This window comes from Eleutherodactylus coqui, chromosome 5 (assembly GCF_035609145.1).
Source record: "Eleutherodactylus coqui strain aEleCoq1 chromosome 5, aEleCoq1.hap1, whole genome shotgun sequence".
In the NCBI taxonomy this organism is placed as follows: Eukaryota; Metazoa; Chordata; class Amphibia; order Anura; family Eleutherodactylidae; genus Eleutherodactylus; species Eleutherodactylus coqui.
In genome coordinates, this window is record NC_089841.1 from 108,558,130 (window position 1) to 108,577,278 (window position 19,149).

The following is a 19,149-nucleotide window of genomic DNA, read 5'->3' on the forward strand; positions in this document are numbered from 1 at the left end:
TGCAAATTATTACGCTAAATAGCCTTTTAAATCAGGGCACATGTGAATAGGTCCTGTGTGCACAAAAAATACTATGCGCCGATACATGCGCAAATCAAATTATGCACAAGCTGTGACGCAGATTCCCGCGATACTTCTGCTGTGCTCACTGTGGAAGTATCGCAGGACGGACGGCTTCCATTGACTGCAATCGAAGCCATCCGTGCGATTTTCTGCACAAAATAAAACATGCTGCGATTCTCCCCAGCGAGCGAGAGTTGATTTCCGCTCGTGGGCAGGAAGAATCGTTTAACACAGCATGTCTATGGATGGACATTGCTGCAGAATTTGCGGCTGGTGTCGGACCGCGAACTCCACAGGTATAATCCGTCCGTGGGCATTCGGCCTTACAAATGAATGGCACTGTTGCAGAAATCCCTGTTGTGCATGAACATACCCTTAGGACTCCTTCGCACAGCCAGTAGACGTTGCGTAATTTTGCCCTATGTGAAGGTACTCTCACCCTTATGTACCTCTACAAAATGTGTTCGGATTTAGAATAATGGCGCATGCTATGTAAACCAGAGCTCTTCACAATGCAAAAATCAAGCGGTTTTAAGAGTCCTAAACAACAACTTTAGGACCCACTAGCTCTATGCGATGCTATGATGTGGCTTAATTCCATCGATGCCAATAGAATAGGTTTCGAACCATTGGAATTTTGAATGACCAACAATAATTCAGTGTAAGCAGCTTCTAATTATTACTGAGGCATCAGAAGGCACAGCAGGATGCTCCAATAGTGCAGTACTACTCCAAGCCTTGGGGGGCGCTCATTAGACAGAACACAGGTAACCCCACAATACATCAGAGGTACATGACGACACAAGGCTTTCCTTCTCTCAGTTTATTAATGAGAGGCATCAATATTGACACTATATTCATTGTCTAATAATGTACAATAGCGGATGAACGCCACAGTATATAAACTACATAGAAATGCAGGCAATTATTTAATGTCATGTAAGTTCACCTTTCAATGCAGCTAAGGACTTAAACAGACAAACGTGTTTATGCATGTTTTGCGCGCGTGAAACTCACGCCCGCAAAACATGACCACACGAATCCATTGAGTCCTGTGAGCGACAAAAGATAGGACATAGGCGCACAAAAAAAAAAAAAAAATCGCTCGTCTGACCGAGCCCTAACAGAGACAGTTTTGTAGATATACAGAACAACCCTAAAGTATTAAATGACAAATTCAGCTCTGCTACATCTATAGCTCTTTGTATAGATCACACATCAATATATACAACACCATGGTTTGTATCTTTTTCAGAAAAAATGTTGGATTTTTGCTGTCAACTTTTTTTGTCACCTTTTGGTGTTAAGCAATGCTGCATCCAGACGTTAGGGGTAGATCAATAGGGAATTATGCAATGCACCACGAACAGTGTGGTTTCTGTAGTGTTGTTTTTAAAATCACTTTTAGGGCTCCTACCCACTAGCTTTTTTTTAACGTTGCAATATCGCTGCATTTTTTTAATGCAAGTGTCAATGGGACTTTCTAATGTTAAAATCGCTTCGCACAAACTTGCGATTTTTGTGCAATGCAATTTTAACATTAGAAAGTCCCATTGACAAAAAAAGCAGTGATATCGCAGCGTTAAAAAAAAACGCAAGTAGGTAGAAGCCCTTAGTGCAGTTTTGGGGCCTATGGGATTCCTTTAAAAATTGCAATGCTCTGTGCATGGAAATTTAAATGGAATTTTCCCATATTTCTATAAAAAAAATGCTAACAAAAGGAACCGAAAAAACAGCACTTAAAAAAAGCCTTTAAAAAAAAGGCTTCATAAAAAAATAGCATTTTTTCTTTTAGTTGAAAAGCCAGAAAAAAGGCTGTGTGAAGGAAGCCATAGGCCCGATATCACACTCATCAACATGCGTTTTACCCACAGATGCGAGGTGATTTTCAGGCAAAACCCCCTTGCATCGCTTCTGTAAAATTCTGATCCTCTTGCGCAAGTTTCACGTGCGATAGAGGATCAGAAGGGATTCCCATTGATTTTAATGGGCAAGCTGGCATCGCGCTCACTTGCATCTCCCATCATATTTAAGGTCCCATTAAAAACAATGGGCAATGCGTTCCAGGGAAAGCGAAAAAATATAACAAGACACAATTTTTTACCTCATGTTTCCATGGGAAACCATCGCCCATGTGTATGACTCCATTTAAAAGAATGGAGTTCATATTCGCGCGAGCTTTGTGCGCCTCGCAACACACAAAACGCACACAAGATTCTCGCCCGTGCGAAACTAGCCTTTAGGGACCTTTCACACGAGATGGAATTAGTCCTCACGGACACTTCAGGGTCACAATGTTATCCCTATGGGGCCTCAATTCCGCAACTGTTAAGAACCGCAAGTCTTTACTTTGCAAGATTAAGTTCTGCAGCGGAAAAGCTTCCTGCTGTGGAATTAAAGGACGTCTTGCGGAATGGTTGTTGGGAATTTCTATCAAACAAGAGATCTAATTCCACAATTAAAGTCTGGGGAGAAAAATGCAAGAAATTCCCCAAAACACGTCACAGTTAAAACCGCAACAAAATTAGCGGTAATTGACAAAATCGGCATCTGCGCTGCGTCCGTGTGAAAGGTACCTATAGAGTAACTTTTCCAGCTACATGCTATCTAAAAAGACTAATGTTAAATATATTAAAATTTTCACATGCAAATAAGAATTAAATTGTAATGTAATATATAAAATGTATATATATATATTTTTTCTCATATTGACATATTTTTACAAACGTCTTATACGCATTGTAACCACCTGAAATGTGGCTAGCGCAGCAGTAAGAGCCCATTTGACAGATCATTATAGCGCAGTCCTCGCCGCCGGTGTCACTGCACGGGTTAAATTCCTGAGGTTACTAATCAGCTGTTTAGCACTGTATACCTTCTTCTACAGACAAAGGTGAAGAGCACGTACCTACTGCACCACCGCCATGCATAAAATATAGCACATAAATTATAAACTACATTTTCTCATTAAAACTTAGTCTCACGTTATTTTCTTCAGTGCGTACCCAGAGATGACCTTTACCTGCTGCCAGTGAAGACCTGGCATAAGGTACATTATATGCATATGGCACTGATGTTCAATTTCTTCTCTTCAAATTAATTACGATTCTAACAATGTTCCAAGTGAAGGGAAGCCCCATCAGGCATATAGAGATTAAACTTCATTTTTTCAAATACCAAACCAAACCATATTACCTTAAAATGTCCTTGCACACCAGCTAAGTAAAACATTAAAGCAACAGTGCCTCCCACATAAGGGCGACACGGAAGACGTCCTCTGCAGTCATTTTAATATTTATAATAATGACAGATTTAATGCCAGGTAACTGATAAAAAAGATTAAATAGCTGCTCTGCGGTAAATGCTCACAAACAGGTTTAGCTTTTTTCCTTTAATATTTAGTTCGCTAAAATACATAACTGAGATTTCATTTATCTTTAAGTGTCACAGATAAAACGCGGATAATATACAACAAAGTCATGATAATCCTCCCTACAAACAGCAACTCTAAATAACTTGATATATAGTGGTCAAAAAGAGGTAGGGGATAGAAAAATAGAAGGAATAAATAACATAATCAGATAAACAGATCTAGGCAGACAAAGAATTAGATAGACAGAAAAGGATGGACTTAGATACGGTGATATAATGATAGATAGATAGATATCAGATAAGTATTACATACACTGAATTGATAAATGTAATATCTATGTATGTATCTAATTTCTATCTATCTCTGTTCACTAAGTTATCTATCTATGGAATTCATCCATCTATCTATGGAATCTATCTATCCATCAATCAATCTTTCTATTTGTGGTATCTTTCTAGCTATCATATTTATCCATCACCCAATCGTTCTATCTATGGTATCTATCTAATCGTATCTATCTAATCGTATCTATCTATCTATCTATCCATCAATCAATCTTTCTATCTATAGTATCTATGATATCTTTCTATCTATGGTATCTATCTATCTATCTATGGTATCTATCTATCTATCTATCTATGGTATCTATCTATCTATCTATGGTATCTATCTATCTATCTATGGTATCTATCTATCTATCTATGGTATCTATCTATCTATCTATCTATGGTATCTATCAATCTATGGTATCTATCCTTCCCAATTCTTTCTTTCTATATATCTATCTATGGTATCTATTTATTTATATATCTATGGTATTTATCTATAGTATCCATTTATCCATGGAATATATCTATCTATCCATCCATGGAATCTATCTATCTATCTATCTGTCTATCCATTCATGAAATCTATTTATCTATCCATCCATGGAATCTATCTATCTATCCATCCATCCATCCATCGATTAATCTTTCTATCTATCTATGATATCTTTCTATCTATCATATTTATCGATCACTCAATCTTTCTAATCTTAGCTCTCTATCTAATCTTAGCTATCTATCAATCACTCAATCTTTCTATCTATGGTATCTATCTATTTATCCCAATTTTTTCTTTCTTTCTATATATCTATGGCATTTATGTATGGTATTTATCAGTAGTATCTATCTTTATATCTATCTATCTATCTATCTATCTATCTATCTATCTATCTATCTATCTATCTATCTATCTATCTATCTATCTATCTAACAGAAAACACACTACTTGCTACCAAACTCTATAGAAGAGCTAACAGAGGTGGTACATTAGTTTCTGTTATGCTCATCAGCTTTGAGGGACTGGGAATTAAAGGCTGAGTTAATGTGGACTCTCCTCATTAATTGTTGTGCACCGAGTTGGGGAGATGACATTTATAACTTACATTCCTTTTAGAAAACAGAAAGGATGAGATAATTATGTAAGACAGTAGAGGATTATCATACCAAGAAAGCAGCAAGACTCCTTTGGGGTGAGTCCCAATCAAAGCAACTGTTAATATAGTAGGCTGCATTGATGAGCACCATGACACAACGCTTCATGCGGATAAAGTTCCTCAGCAGTAACTGTGAGAAAGATGAAAAGATGAAAATATTATCAGAACAATTAAGTCTCAGAGTGACCTGGAAGGTTGACAGCTACTTCTAGACAATCACGCTTAAAAGATGTCTTGTAAAGGGAGATCTTGAAAAGGTTCAACACAGGGATCAGTTTAAATCAATAGAGAAAAAATAACTAAGCTCAAATTACACACTGCGCCCTGGAATGAGAGTTAACATCCAATGAACTGTTTATGGCATAAATTAGACAAAGCTAAGTGGGAAAACATCATTATTTTCCTGCTGGAAGTGATACGTACTGATCATGGTGAAATCAGAGTCATAGGTTACAAGACAAGAAGACGCGACACGGAGGCCAATAGATGGGGAATGCTTTAATTAGGGGTTTTAAGTCTGAACAGCAAAATAAAACATCGAAAAATAAAGTTTCTGCCGCGACACAAATCTAAAAAAAAAAAGTGTTTATACCTTATTTTAGATTAGTGGTTGGACCTGTGCAAGTCATTAGTTGTTGGTCCCTGTGGTCAACTGCTGCCAAGCCAAGAAGTACAAAGCAATTCGGAAAGAGCTGTTTCAGGCTTGTTAGTGTTTATCGGAAGTTGATATGGAAAATATGGCATAGGGATTGGTGAGTGACCAGACATGATTGTCATGGAGAGAGAACTACTATGGGGCGTACATGAGGCCTCAGTAAAACTCAGAATGGGGCCCAACTTCTCCATGACTATAGTATCTTCAGCTAGGCGTTTAAAACATGAAAAACATGATTATTATGGTCCCCACGATGTTCCATTTGTCTTTTCTTAATGCATAGGAATAATACACAGTATGTAAAACCCTAAAGGTTACAGAGAAATGTCACAGCATAGACATAACACGCATGGTAATGTCATAGTAAAGGGATGATTAATTTAAATAATGAAGCAGCATTGTAATTTAATTACGTAACATTGCTAGATTCACATGCACAATGATGTCACAGTACAAAGTGATATCACACCATAAGGATTGTGCACACAGTGATAGCATAGTACATGCATAATGCTCAAAGTGACATACCTGCATAATACAGAAAGTGATATGACAGCATAGCATACTACACAAAATGATATCACAGCATTAAGGCTCTTTCACATGGGTGCTGCAATTTTCGGCTGCCCAAATTGCGGTCGAAAATTGCATGAATGAGAGGCTATTGTGATTAAGTCGCAGTCGCATCTCCCATTTTAGCGTCCATTCAGATTGCCGGTTGCAACATATATACGCCACAGCCCATATACCGTCGGCAGGGGGAAGAGAGTTCAGCTCTGCTACACTCCCTCCCCCTTTCCGCCCCATGCCGGCTGACAGCAAGGGGTGTGAAACTAGGCAGGAGCTTAGCAGACCTAGTCGTGATGCTGCTAAACTCCCACCCCCTTCTTTTTCCTGACGGGTAAGACAGACTCCCATAGGAGTCTATGGGAAAGGCCGATGTATTCTGGTAAAAGATAGGTCAAGACTTATCTTTTCGGGCCAGGCATAAAAAAGGCCAACTGGAATTCATGCCGTACGCGCTATATTTTCCGGCCGGCCAATTTTACGCACCAGAAAATCACCCATCTGAGCACTGGAATCCAATGCATCAGATGGTCGCAATTTTCAGCCAGCATTTTATTCCGGGCAAAATCGCCATGATAAAACACTTGTGTGAATCCAGCTTTATAATATATAATCTAACATGGACTGCTTTCCAATAGGTGGTGCTGCGGAGGTATTGTTCCATCTAACTTATTTGCATATTTCCCAGAGGAGCATGTATAGTCATTACAGATGAAGTCTCTTAGGGTATGTCTCTTTCAGCTTAGCACATCTAGACATTGAGTGTTTTGCCTATTCTTCAAGGCAAAACTGTTCCAACTCCGTCAAGTTAGATGGGTGGCACCTTGGTGTACAGCAGTCTTCAAATCATGCCATAGATTTTCAAGGTGATTCAGGTCTAGGCTTTGATTAAACCATTCCAAGACATTGCCATGTTTCCCCTTGGACCCCTCCAGTGTAGCTTTGGCAGTAAGTTTAGGGTCATTATCCTGCTGGAAGGTAAACCTCCGTCCCAGTCTAACATCTCTGGAAGACTGAAACAGGTTTTTCTCAAGTATTGCCCTGTATTTACTGACATCCATTTTCCTTCAATACGAGTTTTCCGACTAATGTTTATGAAAAACATCCCACAGCATAATACTGCTACCACACCATGCTTCACTGTGGGAATGGTGTTCTTGGGGTGATGGGAAGTGATGGGTTTGCAACACACATAAAATTTCCCATGGCAGCCGTAAAGTTCAGTTTTTTGTGCATAATTCAGCTCTGATCTATACTACTCCACAACTTTTGTCTCTGACCTGTTTGGAGAGCTCCTTGGTCTTCATGTTGATTGCTTAGTCGTATTGCAGACTTGGGGGGCCATGCTCGGTCTGTGAGTTTGGATGGATGGCCTTATCTGGTCAGGGTTGTAGTTGTGCCATATTCTTTCCACTGTGTTCTATGTATTTAATGGTGCTCTGTGGGATGTTCAAAGTTTGGGATACTTTTATATAACAACCCTGATCTATACTTCCCTACTACTTTGTCTCTGACCAGTTTGTGGAGCTCCTTGGTCTCCACATTGCTTGCTTAGTGGTGTCGCAGATTCAGGAGCCTACCAGAACAGGTGCATTTATACTGACATCATGTGATTGCACACAGGGCCACCATATTCAACTAATTATCTGAAGTTAATAGGTTGGACCAGACCTTCTTTTGCTGAGCGTGTTGTACAGGCCTTTTATGGCTCTTACACAGTGTTATACACCAAGGTGCAGGACTAGTGTTGAGTGAACTCAACCAGAAGAACCCTGTTTCAGATAGAATATTGCTAAAAGCTTGGTTATGGCTTCGTGCGGAACCACACTTTTTGCAAAGCTCGACCAGAAACAGGGTTCTCCTGGTAAATACACAAAAGTTAGCAAAAAAAGAAATAGTTGCTCGTTAGCAGTCACATCAAAACGTTTATGAGTTATGACCTAAACTATCTTAGAAAGATGACAGCTTTAATCAGATTGCCTGCCGTGGGCGACCTCTCTTTTTTTTGCAAAGGTTTTCATAAGCCCTCCCTTATATGCTTTCCTTATTTTCAAATTAGTACTCCTTTTAAGCTGTGGATCTGCCATCTACTGGCCAAATTCAGTACTACAATAGAAAAACTGTTTCTTCTTAAAACCAGAGTTGGCTGAAAACCTGATGTATTTTTATTGCATTTGTTTGACTCCTAATCACCTTAACTTGTGAAATAGACCAGTCAGAAGCATCTAAGCATTGATGATCTACTGACATTGTACTGTCAATCCATATATTCCTTGTACTGTTAATCTAATTCATGCATTGCGTAAAGTGGGTCATTTTAAAATTATTTAATTTGTTTGCCATTTTTTGCACATTTGCTCTTAAACAGATTGAAATGTTATGCATTATTTATGACCCCTGCATTAGTTATGGTTAGTGTTGCTTTCTTGTTCTATGTAAGAAAAAGGTCATGTAGAGTTCTAATGTATCTGTGTGTTAGAGTTTGTTCACATTGGGGCTTTTGGGTTCCGTTCTTCTGCTCCATTATGGAGCAGGGAAACTGCAACCAGTGGCCATGCAGAACTATCACATGACAGAACTGAATGGTGCCTAACTGACCCCATTGACCATAATAGGGTTTGAATATCCAATGTTGATGTGAATAAGCCCTCAATTTGTGTTTGCATCAATGAACAGAAATCAAATCCAGCAGAGTATAACAGCTCTGTGCATGTATCATCAGTCACTCTATTTGTATACAAAGCACTGTATATAGGATATGTTCCATATCTACTGAAATAACATCCAATAAACTATAATGGAGGAGATATAGGCGTATTTACTAAAAATCATTTACTAAAACTATTGTGGAAATTAATTTGACCACAGTAGTCAGTTTTAGCCAATAATTGTCTATACAAGTCTATACATTTAAACTGACCTACAGCAATGGTTTATAATATAGAGAATTAAGGTCTGTATTAGTTAAGCTCATTGCTGCATTGCCAATACAAGACTGAAAAGTTTCTTGCCAGCATATTTTGGTATTATATGCAGAATATCTGTGAAAAATTGATTTTCCACCCACTAATATCCTCTCTTTAGTACAGTATAGCCAAGTCAAACTTGCAATCAGATATGTTAAACTCAGATAAGTTATGGTCTAGCAGCAGAATACCTCAGAGTGATCTCATTTTCTAGGGGTACATGGTTCCTCTCAACTGAAATAAAAATGTAGTATAGGGAAAGCTACAAGTGAGAGGAGTATTTTTTCAATGGCATTGTTTTTTAGGCTGGCAGTAGTTCGATTTCATAGAATTTCCATCATGTGTGTCTGAGACTACAGAGAAAACTATGGCGAGCAGGATACCAGAGCAACCTGACATGCATATAAGAGGGAGACTGGATGTAGGACCGGTCAGAAATAGAGACAATAACTCATATCTGAAGAGAACCTGCCCAACTGGATACACCTCGAGGAGGTCCTGTAAAAGATGACCCCACTACTTCTATAAGCAGATCTACCTCAAAACAGACCAACTATCCTGTAAAAGGCAACCCTACTACCTATACAAAGTCCAAAGGCAGAGATGAACCAGGGAATCGAATCTTGGACTTCGGAAGGCTGGACATAGAACACTGGCAACCAAAGAATAGTCAGATATGCTGAGAGTACAAAACTAAGAACATACAGGTAAGCAGGGAGGACAAGACTAACTGACAATAGACAGCTGCACTGAGAGTCCAGACAGGGCTAGAATACTAGAAGAATAACTGCCACCCTTAGCGAGGAGGAGCTGGTTTATAGATCAAAAGAAATTAGCAGACTGGCTGACTAGACTGTCAATCAACCCAGCCAGCCCATCAGCTAGACAAATCTTAAAAAGTTAATGATTAGCTGGCTGGACTGTCAATTACCAGCCAGTACTTCAGCTAAACGGTAGCAGGGAGGTGTTTAAGCCTTGATGACCAGGACTGACTAAAACATGTGTACACATGTTCGTAGGCACACCACATGATTTGGAGCTGACGTAGTGATGTCACCCCGGTGTCGATCCCGAGTCATGGAAGAAACCAGCCCCTATAGCACTATGAAAATCTAATTTCCCTTTTATAAAAGTTCTCTATAACATACAATTATTCTATAGATAAAAGACATCTTTAAAGTTATTGTCTCGTCATGACATTCCCTGTCCATATGCCCTTTTAGGATTTATGAATATCTTAATGGGGATCTCCTTGTTCTCGATCTCAGCTAGAATCCTACATCAGATAAGAATGGGACAACACGCCTCTCCCAATACTCCAGTAATTGGTCTCCTCACTTCCCAGAGATTTACAGACTGATGTAAAAAGAAGAGGGATGCTACACAATGGTAGACATGGCCCAACTTTTTTGAGATGCGTTTCTGCCATTGAGTTAATTTTTTTAAAACAAAATGAAAAAATGTCCGACTTTCCCCCTATGTGTTCTATCTGCTATTGTGAATACAATGTGGTTATATGAGATTTCCAAATCATTGCACTTTTTTTTCTTTACATTTCTTTACATTTTACACAGCGTCCAGTTTTTTTGGAAATGGGGTTGTATTGAAGTTGTTGCTGTCCATGGGCAGAAGAGAAATGTTTTCTGCCCATGGTTTTGCTGTTACTGCTCCAATATTCTTGTCAAGACTTGTACAATTTTATGTTTCCCTTGAATTTTAATAGTTGCCAATTATTTACTGCCAGTTAGGAAAAAGAAATATACTTACCGTACAAACATAGTGTAAAGAAACTATACCTACTTAATGCATTTCCCCGTGCAACACACCAATTTACAACTATAGATCAGTTCAGTGATGCTTGAACTATGGGCATTAGAAGCTTTCCTCTTAATATTCAGTTATAACTAATATATTTTTACCAAATCTTATTAATTCCTCAACATAATTGACTTTTGCTTCCAATTTTCAAGTCTATTCAGTGTAGGAGGAACATGGCATAAATTGATTTGCAAAAGATTGCTGTCCATCACGTTCTCAGCGGGTGCAAACCATGGAACACCTTGCTCGGGGCTGATTTGCAAAGTTGCTTCCTTCCACCCTGTTGGCTCTCTTAATTGCCAGGGTTCAAGGACGGGAATGAGTGAGATGTGACAGTTCTGGGACAAATACAAATTCTTTTTATAACCCCTTGTGTGCCATAACGTCAAGGGCCATTCTAATAGTGCAGAATGAACAGGAGATGTATGCAGGTTCATAAGGGGCTCTATATATTAAAGTTTGAATAGACAACTAGCTATCTCTATTATTTCCTTACAGTGTGGATGTCTTCAGTGCATGCTGGGTACACAGTAATAATTAATGTATAGAATGCAGAGAAGAGATATAGGATGTAATAGTTATTATTACTTTTTTAATATACAGTAAAGATCGCAAATACATAGAATGTCAGACAAGCATGCTATAAGAAGTGTGTCCTAATGTGTAATATTACTGTACATATGTATATTGTCCTAGGGACCTTTCACATTGAATTGTCTGCAGGACGCAGGACAGATGCGGATTTTGTCAAATAGGGTGGATTTTGCAGCCTATTTAACTGCAGAAAATGTTTTGCGGAACAGCTTACGGAATTTCTTGCGCTTTTTTTCTGCTGACTTTAAGGCTGCTTATACACGGCCAACAAAATCGCACAAGATTTGCGTGTTGCAGGACGCACAAATCTCACACAAATATGAACCCCACGGTCATATATGTGAACGATGCGATGAAGCAAAAAATCATGGCATGCTCTGTCTTTCGGCGTTCCCTCAGAATGCATCGCCTATTGTTTTCAATGCAGCCGGGAAAAACATCCCACCGCGTGCGAGGTGCATGCGAGGTCTCACATTAAAAACAATGAGAAACACTTGCCGATCCTCTGGCGCGGCTGATGTGATGCGAGGCCTTTTTGACACTAAACCGCCTCACATCCGCAGGGAAATCACATGTTCCTGAGCGTGATATCGGGCCAAGTTTCACGGCCCCATATTGAACTCACCCATGTGAAATCAGTCTAATTGCGGAATTATATCTCCTGTATGTTAGAAATCCGCAACAGCAATTCCACAAGAGGTTCTTAATTCCACAGCAGAAAGATTTCCCGCTGCAGAATTTAATCTGGTGGCTTTGAAGTAAAGATTTACTTATTTTAATAGGTTTGGAATTCAAGCCTCATAAGGATAAGGTAGAAATACCCGCACAGACTAATTCTGTCCCGTGTGAAATGTCCCTTAGGCCCAATGCACACAGGCATATTTAAACTGCAGGATCCGGAGTGAGCGTTCGTCTCTGGATCCCACAGCAAATACTGCCCATCGACCTGTAAGCAAAACGCTTTTCCATGCCTGCCAGCAGAAATCAACTGTAATTTTCCGCTCGTGGACGAAAAATCGCAGCATGTCCTATTCTAGTGCAAGCCTTGCACATCCTCGCACGGATGGCTTCCCGCAGAGAGTCGCCGTGGATCTGCGTCAATGCTGGCACGACTGCTCTTCATTCTCTGCACTGTGCATGTGCGGCGGTGCACCAGCCGGTACATCCGCAGAGCAGAGAGAAGAGAACATGACAGGTACGCGGGTGTCACTGCTGGGGCACAGAGTCTGATTCTGTTGCGAGATCTCGCAGCCAGAATCTGACCCGGCCGTGTGTATTTGGCCTTAACCTGGCTCTACACAGGCGAGAAAATCACGCGTTTCTCGTCTGCTGCGATAGTCGGTAAAAAAGCAGAATATGAAACCAATGATTTACAATGGTTTACTTCCCGTCTACAATGTTTTCACTGATGCGATGTTGAGGAAAATAAAGAAAATCCTGGCTTGTTCTATCTTTCTGCGGTGTGCTATTGTTTATCTCCCATGCATTCCTAATGAGGTTTCTTTTTATCGCATCGCAACGCTACAAACACACATTGCGATGCGATTTTAACATTACAAAGTCTCATTGACTTATGCGATTAAAAAAAAATTCTACAAATTTGTCTCGATGCGAGATTACTGGCCAAAAAAAGCATCACTGATGCCCATAAATCGCAGTGAATAAAGATGTGATTTTACCGTGATTTTCTTGCCCGTTCACAGCCAGCTTCATAGTTAAATAAGGCATCGAAAACGCAGCTCCTAGCAGTTTAACCATGCGCAGTGCTTTACGCAGGTCTCCCACTCAACAGTCTCGAAGCATGTTGTGTGGTGTAGGAGCTCTATATCATATGTAAGAAGGAGCGCCATAGAACTGAGATACTCAACTTATCTGCTGTATTAGGGGTAGGAGCTACGTTTCCCACAGGGTACTCTAAAACTTCCAGGCCAGCAAAATAAGTGCTTCTGCACACTGGCGAGGGATTAGGAGAGAGTAAAAAACAATGATGCAGAATTTCTATATAATTTAATAGGGTGCCCATATACACAACATACCCTGTCTTGTACTTTTTATCTATAAGGTGGCCAACCCATTCAAGCCAGTGCTTCCTAACCACAGTGCTCTGGCACCCGATTTCCCACTGGAGTGCGGCAGCAAAATAAAGAGAGACATGTCTTAGGTTTTTTTTGTATTCTTTTAAAACATTTTTCGTTTTGCCTGAGATGATTTTTTTTTCTTTTGTGGGGAACGACAAGCCTGAAAAGATTGGGAAACACTGCATTTAAGTGTTATCAGTGCTTCTGTAATCTGCCCTAATGGAAAGCGATTGGATCAAACATTTGGAAATATAAGTTGATCTCTGTTTACATCTGGGTTGGAGGCTCAGAGCTGCCGTTGCACATTTTATTATATTTACCACAAAAATAGTGCAGCATGCTAAAAAAACGGATACAAGACAGAATCCTATAGACCCTATAAAAAGTCAGTTGTCAAAAAGTCAAAATGCCAGATGCCCAATGGCCTCCATTATAACCAATGGGGTCTGTCGGGCACCACTTGTGTTCATCATGTGAAGGGCAGACTAGATGGGCCATATGGTCTATTTGTGTCATCCGTTTCTATTTATCTGTCTGGATGGCATTCCATTTTTTCGGGTTCCTACTGCTTGATGGAAAAGGAAAACAGACTGCCCTGGCGCAGATGTGAACAAAGCCTATGAAACATACAGAACTGTTATAAATGACCCTATTATATAATAACGGCTGTATTTGTTCTTAGTTTTAATAGCAGACACAGATGCATCGGAAGAGAGCTCCATTTAAGATAAACTTAGTTTCAGGGAGTTTTACTCTATGTAAACAGCAGAAATATGTCTGTAATCCACATCAGAGAATCTAATAAAGCTCGACTATTATATGCTTTGCAAACAGCTATGACAAGAAGAGTGTCTTTTATAATGTTTTCAATGTCATAAAGCAGAAAAGCATTTATAATTAATATATTAGCAATATCTCCACATTGCAAATCTTATTAATGCTGATGAACATGCAGGGAAAGCAATTTGGGATGTGACGGCATGCTGTGCAAGTAATGCAGCGCAAGAGGATGTGGAGTAAAATGTGACAGTTAGAGCAAAGACAAAAACACAAATGCTCCAATAAAAGTGTAACTGTGATATAGGGCGAGGCGTGTAAGTGCACCCATAAATATGCACAGTAAAGCGATAGGGCATTTACATGAGCAGAAAAAGTACAAGTAATCTTCTAGAACTTCTCAGCAACTACATTAAAACAAAAACTACTATTCAGAGGAAGAACAGCAAACGCATCTAGCCTAGCAGTGGAATAAATTACGCAAGCGCTGTATCAAAGAAGTGATGTTTTTACTGGCTAATGAAGACGGCAATCAGCAAAAGTGTTAAGGACTCTGTAATACTTTATGGCAAATGTTTAAAGTGCATGACAGTGATATTTTATGGTCGAATCCGCAGTCTTATGATCAGATACAAGTAAATATACCCATTTTTTACTCTGTTTTTGTCAAATGATTCAACTGAATTAGCTAGGTCACATTCACTCCATTTTGAGCCTCTAGCATAGATTTAGCATGAAGTCCTGAACATGCTGTGCTATTTCATCTGTGAGAATTTTGGGCTACATGTCAAAAGCCATGACAGACCCCTTTATAGTTAAAGGGGTGCGCTTGGCGTCAGTTGGGGCGGGCATGTTCACTTTCGTTATTTTTGTTCCTCAGCTCCTGCAATGGAGCTGAACAAAGGAAATCATGAAAAGTATTAAAGGAGATGTGAATGTGGCTTTATCAGATTGCATCTGATTTTCAATAATTTTTTGAGTTTTTTCATCTTCCAGAACCAAAGATTGTTTTGAGATTGGTAAGCAGATGTATTAAACAGATGTGTATTGACAGGGGTGAGATCAGGGGTAGACAGAGTTGGTGGTTGACTAGGGTGCATTGTCTACCACAATTCAGGAATTTATCATGCCGAACTTCAGGGACCATGAGCTGGGGCGGACTATGGGAAAGGGGACATGTGCCTATCGGAAACTATCAAAACTATTCAATGCCATTAGTGAAATGGACATCACTTCAGTGTCCATTAACAGGGTTTCTGTTCGTTCCCATTTTATTTGTACTATGGAATAGTGTAGATGACTATGTTATTCTATACTACAAATATAAAATAAGTGAACGGAAACCCTTGGACACCAAAGTGATGTCCATTTCACGAATGACAATGAATAGTTCCAATAGTTTCTGTTCTGCGTTTCCGTCACAATTTTGTCTTCAGCAGCTGTGATGGAACCCCCAGATGGAATCCCACTGCATAGTGAAAAATGCTGACAGAACACTCCCAACACTAGAAATTGGTAACATTCCATTGTAGTTGGGTTCAGTCTGTGTTTCTGCCTGCATCTAGCTTTTCCATCCTGGAGTGCCATCTGGATTGTCAAAAACAACATTCAGATCTCTGCTCAAAATGATAGGACATTATTACTAAAATGAAGAACAAAAGTTCGAGCTTTGGTCTGTCACAGAAGGATTATGGTTGCTAAGCTAGTTTGTCCAGCCCAAATCATGTGACTACTATAAAAAGTCCCAAGGGATCCTTACAAAATGCTGTGTATCCTATCCTACAACTTCACCAACATGCATCAAGGTGAAAGATATGTTGAGTTTAAAACATAACCCTTACTCAGAAATGGTTAAAATATATGATGCCTCAGTAATTCACAATAAATTTGTTAAAATCCAGCATGCCAAGAAACGACATTGATAATTGTGACGTGTGTAATGCCACAGCACAGATAGGAAAAAATAAATCTATAGGAAAGCCACAAGAAGACAACCTATGGCGCAACACACAACGTTCTGTGACGATAAAGTTGATAATAATAATGATGATATAGATGGATCTCAACACCCCTGTAGACCTGGCCATATATCAAGATACGACTTTCTAAGGACATTGTTGACTGTCAACAGGAGTTCCCTTTTCAGGGTGTGCTTAAAAGGATTGGACAAACTATCCCTGAATATCCCTGGTAGCTAAATCACCCAATATAGCAGCAAGCAGATCGATTGCCCTAAAAAAAGCAGCTCCGTGTAAACCCTGAAGAGTAGAAAACTCTGTTATAGCGCTATTGGGTATATATAAACAGGGAATACAAACAGGGACAACATAAAGAGAAAAGAGAACCGCAGTTGATGGCAGGGGGTTCCAATTTTATTTTATTTTATGTACGAACTTATCAGGGGACCAATCTAATCTAAATAAGCCTACAGGCTTTTTCTTGCACCACACTTTGACCCCTTTGTCTAACCTTTGGTGGTCGATTTTGGTGTCATTAGATTGGTGACACGCTCAACACCCCTGTAAAAATCATACAATTTGAGTTTGGTACAGCGGGTGACCTGTGAGGGCAGCCCAAAGTTCCTATGTTAAGTGTATGGGTACCTGGCTGGGGACAGTGAAGTGTTGCTAAGTGAGCGTGAGCAGGAGGTACTGAAGCAGAGTGGGCGGTACTGAAGCAGAGTGGGCGGTGCTGAAGCAGAGTGGGCGGTGCTGAAGCAGAGCAGACGGTGCTGAAGCAGAGCGGGTGGAGCTGAAGCAGAGCAGACGGTGCTGAAGCAGAGCAGACGGTGCTGAAGCAGAGTGGGCGGTGCTGAAGCAGAGCAGACAGTAACGAAACAGAGCGAGCAGTAGGGAGGGAGAGGGGGCGGTGCTGAAACAGAGCTGGTAATGGCTGTGATTGGTTCATCCTATCAGTGCAGCGCTGGATGAACCAATCATAGCCATCGTGCAGTGGAAGCGGGATTTATGAACTGACTGAGCTGCAGAGGAAGAGAAAGAGAGAGAGAGGCATAGAAAGACCGACAGAGGCAGAGAGATAGAAAGAGGCAGAGAGAGACAGAAAACCATTTTCTCCAAACCTTGTATGTTCACATAACGAACATCAGGTCAATCTAGTAAAAGAAAAATTAGCACCACTGCTTTATCTCTATTGATTTCCAATTTTTCTTTTTTCAAAGGCAGTGCAATGGCATCATAATGCTGTCTGTGTCATGCCATAGGACTCTGGCTAGAAAAAGTCAGGCCTTCTGTATGCTGGCAGCTAGATGACAGCATGGGAGCAGCGGCATCTATTTCTGCACTTTTTTTAATTCTGGGGGCACAGTATGGGGGCCATGTTCTAATCAGAGGACATTGGGCATAGGTTAAATAGGGGCCAGTGTATTTATGGTATGTGCTTGGTTCTGGTACTATATTTATGGAATAAGGTTGGTTTGGTGCTGTTATGTTATGTGCCCAGGGATATATTCAGTTATAAAGTTTCTCATATTGCACACATTTCTATACAATAATCCTTACAATGGAAGTGACGAGTATACAATATTTTACTTTTTCGATCATTTATATATTGCATGTATATTCTGTAGTGCACCTGTTCCCATGGGGAATCTAGATTTGCATACTAGTATGTTTTTTGGAGTGTGGAAGGAAACTAGAGTACCTAATGGAAACCCATACAAACATGGGGAGAACATACAAAATCTTGGTTAGATTTGAACCCAGGAACCCTGCACTGCAAGGGACCAGTGCTAACCACTGAGCCACCATGCTTCCATAGTATAAAAGTAGATCATACAAAATTGTCTCTTCAAAAAGATATTGTGAGGCTATCTTAATGGGATTTGTACTGGAGGATAAGAATATTAGGAGATACAGCTGAGTCTCAAGTTAAAGCACAGAATAAAGAGACTACTATTATCTCACAGCAATGAGTACTGTGCTTTACATATTACATGCCTGTAGGTGTGAAAAAAGTACTATGAAACCCTATCTTATATATTTGACCCCTGACACATGACATCATAGCTTTTAAAATATAAAAGTAGGTTTGATATTGTCACTCTGCAAATGTTAGAGATGGTGTCTAAGTGCAACAATATGTCATATGGATAATAGTATTACCCTTATTGTAGTTATAGATGTTTGTTCCAGAAACTCCTATTAAATGGGGTCTAGTCTTCATGCCAAAAGTCAGTTCTAATGATCCCTGGCTGTGGGAGGTATTTAATGAGAATCTAAGCTAATAAGCATATTAATTCACAGCTCCTCAAACTTCGTCTTTAGAACTACGGAATAAACCATTAAAGTCCCCCCCCCCCCCCCAAGACAATGGTCAAGCAATATTTTGTAAAGCATAATGATTTAAAAGAGAATTTCACTTCAAAGATAACAATAAACTGCGAGCGGCACAGGTAAGATTTCCTCCTGTACTTTGGACAAGAGCAGTTGTGAGGTTAATATTTTTGTTAAGGCTCTTTTAGACAACGATTTTCGCTCAAAAGTTGCTCAAAGCCATCTTTTGAGTGATAATCATTGTGTCTAACTGCACTGACATTGTGCAGTTTTCGTTAAAGGGGTTCTGTCACTAAAAAAGAAAAATTCTATACTTATCTATTCTTCCCCCATCAGTCTACTTGCCAGATCTTCACCTCCCTTATATTCTCCTGTCTCCTGCAGTCCAGGGGGTCACTTCACCTCCAGCTGCCTGATTCTTCTCCTTCCTGTGAGGTTATGTACATTTGGTTGGCAGTCTGCCAATGTACGTTAGGTCACAGCTCA

General features: G+C 39.8%; 1 protein-coding gene across 1 annotated transcript in view; it reads right to left on the reverse strand.

Annotated features, from left to right (window-relative positions):
• The window catches only part of MCTP1 (multiple C2 and transmembrane domain containing 1), a 748,272-nt gene that overhangs the window by 237,001 nt on the left and 492,122 nt on the right, over window positions 1-19,149 (reverse strand). The window contains exon 17 of the mRNA XM_066603001.1: window positions 4,927-5,046. Coding sequence (XP_066459098.1) covers window positions 4,927-5,046 — 120 coding nt within the window. The remainder of the gene's footprint in view (window positions 1-4,926; window positions 5,047-19,149) is intronic.